Source organism: Lissotriton vulgaris, chromosome 5, assembly GCF_964263255.1.
Source record: "Lissotriton vulgaris chromosome 5, aLisVul1.2, whole genome shotgun sequence".
Taxonomy (NCBI): Eukaryota; Metazoa; Chordata; class Amphibia; order Caudata; family Salamandridae; genus Lissotriton; species Lissotriton vulgaris.
The window spans coordinates 1,602,025,104-1,602,038,993 of NC_141693.1; the positions used below are offsets into that span (position 1 = coordinate 1,602,025,104).

Sequence of the window (13,890 nt, forward strand, 5' to 3'; positions counted from 1 at the left end):
AGATCTTGCATTATGAGGCAAATATGGCAGAGCCATAATTTTAGAGAAAACATTTGCAAACTAGGATATTTTGCCATTCATGTTTGAACTGCTGTTGTGGAAAAAGGGAGAAGTGCTGATGACAGAAACTCCATGGCTCGGAGACAAATGGCTTGTGTTTCCACATTTTATCGTATTTGGTACATTCTGTGATTAGAAGCATTTCCCACTTTGTATATATATATTTTAATGTCAATAACTCATTATAACCTTAAATAATCACGTGTATCCATTGGTTGATTAAACTGGGCAGTGAAATGCCAAACAAATACTAAAAATTGGGATGTCTCCGCATTCTGGCCACACCTCTGGCTACACCCACGGATCCAATCCTTGGGTTATTCCCGCCCACTTCGACCACTGTGTAAGACTCAGCATCCCTGGACCTGTGATGTGCCGCCGCTGCGGTAGCCGCATGTGCCACACATTTACGATGCCGGGCTTCCGCATAAGGGAGTAGGCCATTATTGTATCCCTAAACTTGCGCACGTTGTCAGTTTGACATTGACTACACGTAAAGGGACTCTAAGTTTCTTTTAAAAAATATAGCTAACATTTGGACCTATACATTTTATTTTGTATAAATTAATTGAATATGTGTAAATTTTAGCAATGCACGGAGAATTCTAGTAAAGGGAGCACCCATTGGTGACTCACTAGCGTGTGTGATTGCTGCATTTTTTATTACTAACTTTGACGTTGTGCTTTAACTTTGGATAAAAGTTATCATGAATTCTAGCACCAAGAAGCCAATATTGGTAAATATGTGTGCTACAAATAATCCCTAACATACACTGTGCATACAGTATATTTAATCTGGTGCTTTAATCATAGGCTGTTTTAAAGTATTCTGAAAAAAATCGAATTGTGCTGAAGACAGCCTTGATTGGTGTTGGATCGAGGACCCGTAAGTCTGCACACCTAGCAGACAGAGATAAAGCAGCTTGTCAGAAAGTTTAGCGTTTTCCCTACAGGCCGTGTTTGTGGTCAGTCACATGTCCTGGATTCCTGGCATTTAATTGAGTCTATCCCAGTTCTGAGCCCCAGTGTTTCTTGTGCCCCACCTGGCACACATCATGTCGGAGGATGGTGATGACGTTAACATTTTGCCCACCCCCCCTGGAAAAATGTCTGCGGACGCCCATGCTCCTAACAGCATTTGCTACTTCCAAATCAGATCAGGAATGTGTCTTCCTGACCGAGGGCCCAATTATGATGTGGTTAGGAACATATGCTCCCATTGAAGTCAATGGGAGTCCAACCAAATCGTATCGGGAAGTATCCGGATGCATCGTACTCTGTCGGTGGGACTCCCCCGATCCGAGTGGGTAGGAAACCATTTTCAAACTGATTCAGTCCGAAAGCATTCCAACCTGCATCAGAATCGTGCTCTTAGTTGTATTCTCACCATTGGGAGTGTGCCCTTAAAATAACAGTATGCAAAATGATGCTGGAGAAAAAGCCAGGACGGTGCCCCATTTAATGTGGAGGCATGCAGCACTGTGTACATTCCGCTCGGAACCTGTTTTGTAAGGGAGTCTTGACATGTTGATTGCTTTCTGTGCTGCGCCACCTTCTTTGTGAGGTAGGCTGTGCTACTTCCCCCACTGTACCTGTTTTGTTTGACAGAGGCATGCAGTGCTGCCTCTTGTGCTGTGCCTGTTTTGTGAGGCAGACTTTGCTGCTGTCTGCACTGTACCTGTATTGCTTGCTGTGCTGTTCCATTTTATGAGGCTGCTCTCATGTAGCTGCTTTTGTCTCTGAGGCTTGCAATACTTTTGCTGTGCCTATTTTGTGAAGTAGATCTGCTCTACTACTCTACGTGTATTATTTGAGGGAGGCCTTTTCTCCTGTTTCCCATGCTGTGCCTGAGCTTTGAAAGAAAGGCTGGCTCTGATGCTTTCCAGGCTATACGAGCTCTATATAAAATGGCTTTCACAATCACAGTACCTACTGAAGCTGTATCTTCCCTACCTTAGGGAAGCTGGCACTGGTGTTTCCTGTGCTGTGCCTTTTCTCTTAGTGAAGGAAACCTGTAGGTGCAGCCTGTCCTGTGTCTTCTGGTCTCTGGAAAGCCTGCAATGCTGCCATGTGTTCTGTAGGATGGACACCGCAGTGTTGCTCCTGAAATTGCTCTGTGTGGGAAATTCTTGCACTGCTACAGCCTTGTTGTACCCGCTGTAACTGTACTGTGTCTGTAATAGATACAGCACTACCGACGCATTCGCGAGAGGCAATTCCTAACACCTGCCAGAGTTGTACTCGTTTCGTGTTTTTATGAAATTTGCACTGTGACTGCCTGTGCAGGAACCTGTGTGTGCAAGAGTGAAGCGTATGCTGCTGTTACCTGTGCCAAATGTATTCTCCAAACAGGTGACTGCTCTGTTGTTTCTTTCGCTTTTAATTATGTTGTAAGTGATCTATATGGGCCCTCTTCAACTATTACATCTGAACACCCTGCCAGAGGGACGGACAAGCGGGGCTGAGGCACCAGGGAAGGAAGAGCAGCAAAGACCTCATCAAGATGGGAGTGAGTGACAACTAGTTAAAATGAGAGAAGAAGGAACGATGCGGCAAAGAAAAAAGATGGAGGTAAAATAAGGAACAGTAGAAGATAAGGAATCAATGAAAGATTGATAAAGAATGATAGGGAAAAAGACGAAGGGGAAAGAAACAGAAGAGTAGGGTGAAAGAATGAAAGGCAAGGAGAGAACTACTGGAGAAAGAAACAGAAAATGCAGGACATGCAACAAAAAGGTGATGTTAAGCAAATTGGAAAAACATGAGGGGAAGAAACTAATAAGAGAGAAGGGGGTAAACGAGAAAATTGTAGATATAGAGGCAAAGAGAATGAAAAAAATAGACAGGAAATACAATAGGATAGAGTACTAAAGAAATAGCAAGGAAGTAACAAGTGGGACAAAGGAAGATAAAAGCGATAATGATAGAGTATGCAAGAGATAAAATAATGGGAGAAAGGGCCTGCGCGTGAAAAGTAAGGGGTAACAGACACAGGTAGGGGTGAGTGGTCTGTAGGTGTATAAGGGAGTGAGTTATTCGAGACATATTTAATAGGATCAATGGATAGATAGTATGTGAAAAGAAGAGTCAGTGAAGCATGTAAATAAAAAGTAAGATGAGTGATTGAAGAAACAGAAGCTCAAGAGTGTTAAAGGGATCACTGTGAAATGTAGAGTCGAATGAGGAGTATTAAGGTGACAACCGGAGAAAATGAGAAGAAAGTGAAAATTGAGATGTGAAAGAATTTTTGAGACAGTGGTATTACATCTGTGTTTCAATATTTAAGCATTGGCAACGCTTGAACTATGCATTAACATACCAGTATTGAAAGGTTCAGAAAGCTCCAGTGATCATGGCTTCATTTGAAAAAGAATAAGTGCTAGGCCCACAGTTTTCCTCAGAAGCCTGTGGCCGGCACTATCTGTAGTGAAATAAGTTCCTGCTGCACCGTAATCCAAAAGAAAGGAAGCAGGAACTCCGAAGATTGCAAAACGTCTTTTAATACATCCATTCAAGTCACAGGTACCATTAGGAATAATCACAACCGCCACCTGCCATGCCTATATGCTCCATGGATATTTTAAAAGATGCCATCCACTTCCCCTTTTTGTTTTGTTTCCTTTTCCCCCCTTGTTTTCCTTTTCCATGACTTAGATATAGGTGTTTATTGATTCCGTTTCTCAAATTTTATTTATGTATCTCATATACTTTTCAGTGATTGAGTGTATTACATTTTGTATTCTATGCTATTTTTTGGTTTCAACAAACTTGAACTTAAAAAAAGATGCCATCCCACACACGGTGACATTTGAAGTAGACACGAGCTGGGCAGCACTTGTGCAAACTTGAAATGACAACAATAAGAACATAACACTATCCAAGGTCGGAGTGCTGATTACCAAGCCTGCATGGTTTTGATTACACCTCATACCTCTTTTATTTATCACCAGTCACTCCCTGCCCCTTTAGCTCAATACTGCAGGTTCTTTGTGATCCCTGCGTTTTCCCCGTGTCATATTTTCCCCATCTTTCGTGTTGTTTTCCTTCTTTCCATTTTCTGTTTTTCTGGTTAAAAGTTTGTTAAAACATAAGTGCGGTCCCTAAAACGAGAACTGGTGGAGCCCACGTGCAACCACAGACTCAAATTAAGCACTGCTTGTTGTGCACCTATAAGGAGGGTTAAAGATGTGGACCAAGAGCTCTATCTTATGTGAAACCTGCTTGTGAAAGGAGGCAGTAAGAGTGACACAGCTTGTTTGGTTAATGCGCCTACTGCTGAAATGTGCGTGTTCATTGCATACGTATGCATACAGAAAGAATTGTATGCCACCATTGCATTAACCTTTGCAGTAGATTTACTGGTATTACAGCCTCTGTACTACAGGTCACTCACAGTGGAAGTGTGTTGTGGGAGAGCTCTAGGAATGTATCAGTACTGGCTTATTGGACAACCTACAAGTTGAGTTTGAAGCGCTTCATAAAAGTGTTTTAATACTGGAGTTTACAGTAAATCAAGACAGATATGCGCCGTAAGAGCTCTGTGGCTGTTTCAATATTGTTATATTTGTGTAGGGTGCAATTCAGGATTGGGGTGCTATATATGAGCCATCTGCTTGTTTTGATACTTTGATACCAGGGTGCACTGAAAATTCGATTACAGCTGCACAGTGAGAGCTCTAATATTTGCTAAAAATAGGAACTCTGGGCCACACTACTGATGCTAGAACTCATCGGGTGTTAGTATTTTGAAACTAAAGTACTGTGAAAACCCAGATAGATGCAGTGCAAAAGTTCTGCAGATGTCTTGGCACTGTTAAAGTAGTGTTGGTGCATGTCAGGATTGAGGTGCTCTATAAGAACTCTCTTAATGTCTCACTGGTAGGACAGGTTAACATAGATGTGCATTAAAACATCTTGTGAATTTCCAAAATCATGGGAAATTAATGCATGATGCAAGTCAAGTATGATGTTGTGTCTGGGCACAGCACATCTCTGCAGCTCCCTGTGTAATGTTCATGTGGCAACTTAACGACTTCTTTGTCTGTTTCAGTTTCATTTTCGTGTTATTAAATATTTAATTGAGCTAGCAATTACTGTACTTGGACAAATGGCATGTAATGCCATCAGGGCCGAAGGACGTGTGATGTCATAGGGTTCAAAGGGCGTGTGATGTCACTGCCGCTACCCCTGCCATTTTTCTGAATTGATATTCATGTATGTACCGCTTACCTCCATACCCAGACTTGTTGTATAGAAGCACATACCATTGATGTCTTTAAATCCATAGCGCTTTGCGAGGTCAAAGTTCATTTGTACCTTCCCTGAATATTTCATGAGGTTTGGATCTGAAAATAGTTTGTAAAGAAATTAAACATTTTAGTGCAAAATCGAGAATTGCGGTGAGACATCCAATGACAGCATATGAGGGTTTGAGACACTAGAAGAGCGTGGGAGAATGACAGCGCTCAAGACAGAAGTTGTGCAGATTAAGTGCAGGTGGGGACAAAGATAATGGAGTAAGCATGTCAGAAAAGCTTACTATAACAGTATATATAATGATTTCATGAACCCTCAAAATCCAAGCCCAGGACTGACTCTGTGGTATTTACCTGTCGCCAAGGACACAATGCATTTGCCGCTCAGCTCCGGACTTTCATTGAAATCCATCATGTCCCTAAGCTGAGAAAACACAAACATAGGAGTTCAGAGACAGTTCTTCCTGTCCGAGGTACCAATGCAAATCATTCAACTCGGGACATGTACATGTGTCATGTCACCCACTGAAACTTATGCACACTCTCAACTTCTTCCAGCAAGCAAGAAGACAATACTTTGGAAGTCAGATTCCTCAGTTCTAAAACTATATACCTCATTGAAAATACATGCATCACATTTCACGTTAATACAAATATTAAGGTGAGTCTTTTACTTCTAACCTCACCACACAAATCTAAACATAAGCACTACTCCAGCTTGTTCTATTGCCTCACGGAAGCGTAGGGACACGTGTCATACATCTTAAACAGACTCCCGCAGGGTCTACTCTCCTCCCTGAATATCTGGTCCATTCTAAGGGCAGAGGATCTTAAGTAGCTCCATCTTAGCTATCAGGCGAGACGGCACCACAGACGTGTATGTGGCGCAGAGGGGCACTTTAATTGGGCAGGACTGAAAACAATCGGTATAATACCTTAAAATAAAAATTCAACCCCACCTCACTAGGGCAAACATGATCCTGTCGACCCATAACCTTAAGACCCAGACCCCCTCACCAAAACAAACAACTTGCATCATCAAGCAGGAATGCTCATTCTTCTATCCAGGTGCCCACCCTTTCTAACTACTCATACTCCCCCCACCCCGCCATCCTTAACCTCTTTACCCTGCTCTCCTTTCTTTCATCTCAGGCCATGAGATACCCGACCACAGCTCCCACCCCTTCCACGAGCTGGGTACGCCTGCACCGTGACCTTACCCCACATAAATATGCGATACAATGCTCTGTATCCAAACTGATGGTCCTCGCTGCCTTTCTCAGCACTGCCAAGTGCCATACCTCTAGTCTGCTGCCTTCTTTATTGAAAACCCTCCACACCTTTATCAGGTGCAAACCAATACCCGGGACCTCCTTGAGCAAGACCCAACATCCTCTTCGCCTGTGGTCAGTTCATGGCCACCTCAACCACAACACCAGAATTGTTTTCCAAACTCCGTCTCATGCCTCAAAATCCACACCCTGTCCCCACAGCCTAACAATTCCGAGTCAAGAAAAACATCCATTTTATGCACAATGTAAACAGCTTCATCTCAGAATTCGAATACCAGCACCCCAGCAAGACCCTCACCAGCGCTCCCAGTATCTGAAAGGTGATGGGTATCCAAACTCACCAAGCCAAACGAGTCTCCTGTGCCAGTCCGGTTAGCACTCTCCTCGCCAATTCCCCTTCCACTGAGTCATTCCCCCAACATTAAGCATTAAACAACACTCCTGCCAATTTGCCAGCTGTAGCCACCGGTGAATGATTGTGGCAGATGACCCTCAATAAGAAACACACCGTATCGTCCCTCCTGTCTTGTAACCCCAAGTTACTGCACACACTACTCTTCACTGCACGACTATCCTGAAACTCCCTTTACGCCTGTGCATAGGACCTTCTGGTCCAGGGCGCAAACCAGTATCCCATCAGCGCAATCATTCTCATTCTCCTAACTCCCATATTTCATCAGCATCATAGTTTTCTCTGCATCTACCCCAAAACCAACTGACAAAATCTCTGCCTGTGTGAATGAAGCAAAGCGTACTCTGTTATGGTTCACACCTGGCACGTATCTGGCTCCGAATACAATATTGCGAAGCATTTAACCTACCGTAACTCTACGCAATCGTTTCAATACCATAACATCCATAGCGCTTTGTCCACTTACAAAAGCTACCACAACTTAGTTATTCATGTTGAACATCACTAGTCTATCAGCCAGCTCCACCACGCAAAGGATATGGTTATCACCAGAAAAAAACTTCAGAAGTGCAATACTCCCTGTCTCAGCCAATGCTCCAGCCACCTTTACGTACGCCATCACCCCTCCAAGAACAAGCCAAATATGTGTGTCCCAGTAGCATCAAAATAAATGTGAATCTACCGCAGCAGCTCATCATGCACCGACGACATCATCACAACGTTGAAGTGTGTCAAGAAGTACAGCCACACCTAGGATCTGTCTGTACCACTATGAAATCCTTACTCTGCTGGGGAAAATCTGCTCCGGACATGGCAAAACCTACATGTCTACTATACATCCTACTAACACTCACCACACAACAAGCAAAATTAAAGTGCCCCAACAAAATCTACACCTTCTTCAAAGGCAATTGTTTTGCAGCACTACCACCTCCTCAATCTCTCTTTGCTGTTATCTAGCCTGTATCAAAACTGAGTTGAATTCAATAAGCAGGGAAGTCAACACCACGCTAGGCCCTTCTGTTTATTCTGGTTCCAAAGGCACCTTAATATCATTCACCAGTAGCCGAAACTCAGTCAATGCCCTCTGACATATGCCTGACCGTGCTGGCCCAATAAACATGAAATCTCCAAAGAATGAATCTCTAAAACCAAACCAGACTTCACCAGGGACTCCCGTGACAAGAAAGTACTGAATATATCTAAAAGGGAACAAGAGATGGAGCTACTCATGGTCAATACCTTGTAAAAAAAAATAAGGCCCATTCAAATTGCATTCCCGAAAAGGAAGAAAGCCTCTGAGTGCACCAGCATGATGAGAACTGAACATGATGATGATTTTCTATCACATTTTGCTAACTCCACTTAGTACTAATGGAAGACCTGGAGATATGGGCAGAGGTCTTGGGAGTTTTGCAGACATAGATGAAATAGAGGATAAGCCTCCCTAGCATGAGGTACATAGGGTATTCTCTATTCATCACCCCCCCCCCCCCCGGGTTGTGGCTGCAGCCGAGCTCTTTGCCAGGGCCGGTTTTTGGCCGATTTTGTTACAGGGCTGACTTTGCGGCTATGCTGCAGAAGCGGCCCTGTACCAAAAACGCCCCCCCCCCCCCCCACCACCCGTGCGGCGCACCGATGAATTGCCCGGTGCCCGGTCCGGCCAGTCCGGCTCGGATCACCCTGGTGGGAATGGGCTGTCATATTGGGAGGCATTCTTTCATGGAGAGAGAAAATATGTTATGTAGGTTTTGCAGTATATATATGAATTACAGAGTTGACGCTCAGTCTTCATACCAAGGCAGTAATCCGGACTACAAAACTCTATCCTTTCAAATTAACATTACGTACAACTATACATTTAACGGTCTTTTGATCTACAGGCCACCAAAAGCCAAAACTCCTCTGACACAACTACTAAGCCCGTTCCTGGAATCCAGTGTAAGGAGCTCAGATTTCACAGTTCTAGGTTATTTTGACCTACACCTAGAGAAGAGTGCATATGCAGACACGGCCACACTGATAGATGCATTTACTAATTTAGCCGTGGAGCAGATAGTAAAGAAGGATGTCCATAAAGCAGGGCACACTCTCGATGGAAGTTTTACCTCCAACAAGAACGTTGAGATAGTTGAAATCCTTCCGGTTCCATGGTCAGACCACAAGGCTATAACCTTCTCCTTAAAGTTGAAAAAGATTGTAGGAGCAGCCTCCCCCACCCCACCTCCCAGACCGACATCATATTTAGATTGGTCGAGGCTAGACCCCCTTAAACTAAAAGAACAACTCTCATCTACCACTCCTGAACTAATACCAGAGAGTAACTGCGCCACTCAAATCTCCAACTGGATAACGGCTGCCAGTAGAATAGCAGTACCGTTAAAAAAAGCTACATTTAGGAAAAAAAAGCAGTCCCAACCATGGTTCTCCGAGTATCTCAAGGCTCAAAAACGAAATGCAGAAAATTGGAAAGGATATGGAGAGTCAATTACGAGCAGGAGAGGAAAACTGAATATAAAACTTCACTGAGCATATATAAAAAAATTATCTTTACAGAAAAAAGCATCTACTTTATTCAGAAAATAGAGGAGGCTAAAGACTCTAGTAAAGAACTGTTCAGTACTGTCAAAAAATTATCTAAAATAAAAAACCGACAATCAGGCGCCTATCAGCGCTGCCTTCTGTAACATCCTAGGCCAATTTTTTATTGATAAAGTGACCTCAGTATATGAGTAATTTAAATCTGCTGACATGCAGCCCCCTACATCTGCAAAACCCGAACCCAGCGAAGAAAATTCCCTAACAAAACCAAAACCATTGTTTCAATTTTCACCGCCTTCTTTAGAACAGGTATATCAGGCAGTTATAATCACTAAATCAGGGTCTCTTGTGGACCCATGTCCACCGAAAGTACTTCACCTATTCCCTGAGCTCCTACGTGAACAACTGGTCAGGCTTATGGGCCATATAGTGAACTCTGGTCACTTCTCTGATCTTTGGAAATCCACATCAGTACTACCACTTTTAAAGAAACCCAACTTAGATCCACAAGAACCAGGGAACTATATCCAGGATACCTTTCGGTGCTAAGGTTCTGGAGAGATTGTTGAACAAACAACTTGTCCAATTTCTCGCAGACACAAACATCCTTGACCACTCTCAGTACGGCTTCCGAGAGGGACACGGTACTGAAACAGCCCTGCTGATGGCAGTTGAAGAACTCAGGAGTGTACTGGATACCGGAGGGAAGGCCACCTTGATCCTGTTGGATCTTTCGGCAGCCTTCGACGCGGTCAGCCATGATACACTCCTGGGACGACTTGCAAAGGCCGGCGTACATCCGGACGCAAGAAAACTGTTGGCATCATATCTGCACAATAGGACCTTTACAGTTGAGCTGGGGGAAGCAAAATCCAAACCTTTCAGCTCCCCCTGTGGGGTTCCAGAGGGATCATCACTAAGCCCAACTCTTTTTAATTTGTATGTAGCACCTTTGGCAGGAATTATTAGGACCTGCGGTTTCCTTCCAGTATCGTACGCAGACGACACCAAAATCGTGGTTTCAATCACAAACGACACCTCAGATACAGCAGATAAATTCAAAAACTGTATGCTGCAGGTTAGCCAATGGATGCAGAGAAACTGCCTGAAACTGAATGGTGACAAAAGTGAGGTCATGATACTAGGAGCAAGTAATGTTGTCTGGCCTCCGGAATGGTGGCCTGCTAATCTCAGTAATTGCCCATCCCCGGTCAACAAAGTGAAAAATCTGGGTATGACGCTGGACGCCCAAACTAACAAACTAGTATCCACCATGTGGTACATCCTGAAAATGATCAGGAAACTACTGCCTTACATCCCCATTGACTCACGCAAAACTGTGGTCCCGACACTGGCCCTGTTGAGGTTGGACTATGGGAATGCCCTATATGCCGGAATGAAAGCCCAGCACCTAGCTAAACTACAAAGCCTGCAAAATTCAGCAGCAAGGCTGGTACTGGACATCCCCAGGTCTGAACCCATTTTGCATCCCCTGGATACCTTACATTGGCTTCCCATGGTAAAAAAAATCAAATTCAAATCTGTCTGTCTAGCCTACAAAGCCCTTCATGGTTCTGGATCGCTGTTCTAGAGAAGGCGTCTCAAATCATACGAGCCACCAAGGGAATTGCGCTCCAGCCAGGCAAAACTGACCCAGATCCTTTGCTTCAAACAGGCTACGTGTGGAGGAAGAAGCTTCCTGCTAAACGCAGTCAAAGACTGGAACCGGATCCCACTTGCAATCAAAAACAGCACCTCCCTGTTTTCTTTCAGGAAATCGGTAAAAACATGGCTGTTCACTTCCGGTTAGCCGGTCCTCTCACCGCCGTACTAGTCTTTCTGTACCTCCAGCGCCAAGACGCCCACGGGCATACGCGCGCTTTACAAAACCATAAATCAAATCATATGCATGTATCAATAAGACGAAGAAACTGCGCCTTTCTGTAATTGGTAGTTGTGAGTTTGTTTTCATTTTTTTACCATGTTCAAACGAAACTGAAAAAGTAAGGAAAATGCTACGTACCCAGTATGCATCTGTTCTTGGCATGTAGAGCTGGAGATTCACATGCTTTGCATAGCCTGCCATCTAGTGTTGGGTCCGGATGTTTGCACTTTGTTTATCTTTGAAGAAGTCTTACCAGTCACGAGGTCAGTGACTCCTCCTTTCGGTTATAGTGCGCGTGGGCATCAACTCTATTGTTAGATTGTTTTCCCACAGAGGGTGATAATAGAGTTAGTAAGAGTAGTAGAATAGAGATGTCCATGTGTGTATGTATCTAAGTAAGATATCACTACAACAGGGATAGGTACCCGGGGAGGCGGGTGGGCACATGTGAATCTACAGCTCTACATGCCAAGAACAGATGCATACTGGGTAAGTAGCATTTTCCATTCGAGGCATGTGAGCTGTAGATCACATGCTTTGCATAGACTAGAAAGCAGTAATCTCCCAAAGCGGTGGCTAACCTGTAGCTGTTGCAGCGGTTTTAAAGAATGTACGTATAACAGCCTGGCCCACACCAGCTTGCTGTCTTGCTAACACATCAACACAATAGTGCTTTGAGAATGTGTGAGGTAAAGACCATGTTGCAGCTTTGCAGATGTCATCTATGGGGATGTTTCCTAAAAAAGCCATAGAAGCCCCTATTTTACGAGTGGAGTGAGCTCTAGGGGGAATTGTCAATGTTCGTTTTGCTTTTGCATAGCATGTTTGAAAGCATTTGACTATCCACCATGCAATACAATCAATCAATCAATCAGTGACACTTGTAAAGCGCGCTACATACCCGTAGGGTCTCAAGGCGCTGGGGGGGGGGGGGTGCCGCTACCGCTCGAACAGCCAGGTCTTCAGCTTCTTCCTGAAGGAGAGGTGGTCTTGGGTCAGGCGCAGGTCGGTCGGGAGGGAGTTCCAGGTCTTGGCGGCCAGGTAGGAGAAGGACCTTCCTCCTGTAGTCGCTCTTCGGATGCGGGGGACGGCGGCGAGGGCGTGGTTGGCTGATCGGAGGTGGCGTTTGGGAGCGTAGAAGTTGACTCGGCTGTTGAGGTAGCTCGGGCCTTGGTCGTGTAGGGCTTTGTGTGCGTGGGTGAGGAGGCGGAAGGTGATTCTTTTGTTGACGGGGAGCCAGTGAAGGTCTCTCAGATGTCCGGAGATGTGGCTGGTTCGTGGGATGTCGAGGATGAGTCTGGCTGAGGCGTTCTGGATCCGCTGGAGTCTCTTCTGGAGCTTGGCGGTGGTACCGGCGTAGAGGGCGTTGCCGTAGTCCAGTCGGCTGGTGACGAGGGCCTGGGTGACGGTCTTCCTGGTCTCGGTGGGGACCTGATTTTGAGATGGGATTGCCTTTATGAAGTGGAGCAAAAAGCCACAAAGAGTTGTTTTGTCTTACAGAAAGGTTTGATCTTTTCTATGTAATAGAGCTATGCTCTTTTAATGTCTAAGGTGTGTAGAGCACGTTCTGCCACAGATTCTGGTTGAGGGAAGAACACAGGCAACTCAACAGATTGTTTGATATGGAAGACAGAAATCACTTTGGGTAGAAATTTAGGATAGTCCGAAGAACCAAACTGTTTTGGTGTACTTGTAAAAATGGTTCCTCTATGGTTAGTGCCTGAAGCTCACCTACTATCCCCAGTGATGTAATAGCTATGACGAAAACGACTTTCCAAGTCAGAAGTTGCAGCTCACATTTGTGCAATGGCTCAAAGGGTGGACCCATGAGTCCGGCTCGGACAATATTGAGATTCCACACTGGGGCAGGTGGAAGTGTTGCAGGAATAACTCTTTTGAGTCCTTCCATAAATGCCTTAATAACAGGCACTCTGAAGAGAGACAGATGTTGTCTATTTTGAAGGTATGTGGCTATTGCAGCATGTTGTAAACGTATGGATGTATACGCTAAATTTGAACGCTGTAGATATTGTGAATAGCAGATGATGTTCTGAACTGAAGCATCAAGCGGGTTGATCTGATTGTTATTACAATAAATAACAAATCATTTCCACTTTGCTGCATAGCAAGCTCTTGTGGTAGTATGTCTAGCCTCTTTGATAATGTTCATACAGTCTGGAGGAAGATTAGGGTAGCCAAACTCTATGATTGAGGTGCCAGATCGCAATGTTGAGATCACCGGGATCTGGATGTCTTATTTCTCCTAGGCTATGCGTGAGGAGATTGGGTATAAGATGTAGTTTGCAGTGAGGGACTACTGAGAGCTCCAACAGGGTGGTGAACCACAGTGACGGGCCCATGTGGGAGCAACTAGGATTAGTGTCAGGGACGCCTACCTGAGCTTCCGAACCACTAGTGGAATAAGTGGGAGAGGTGGAAAAGCGT

The 13,890-nt window shown here is 44.6% G+C and overlaps 1 protein-coding gene across 2 annotated transcripts in view; it reads right to left on the reverse strand.

Annotated features, from left to right (window-relative positions):
- The window catches only part of LOC147716791 (dehydrogenase/reductase SDR family member 1-like), a 191,429-nt gene that overhangs the window by 46,174 nt on the left and 131,365 nt on the right, over positions 1–13,890 (reverse strand). For both annotated transcript variants that reach the window (XM_086923742.1, XM_086923743.1), the window contains exons 7-8: positions 5,670–5,739; positions 5,325–5,405 (exon numbers count right to left, since the gene is read on the reverse strand). In XM_086923742.1, coding sequence (XP_086779868.1) covers positions 5,325–5,405; positions 5,670–5,739 — 151 coding nt within the window. The remainder of the gene's footprint in view (positions 1–5,324; positions 5,406–5,669; positions 5,740–13,890) is intronic.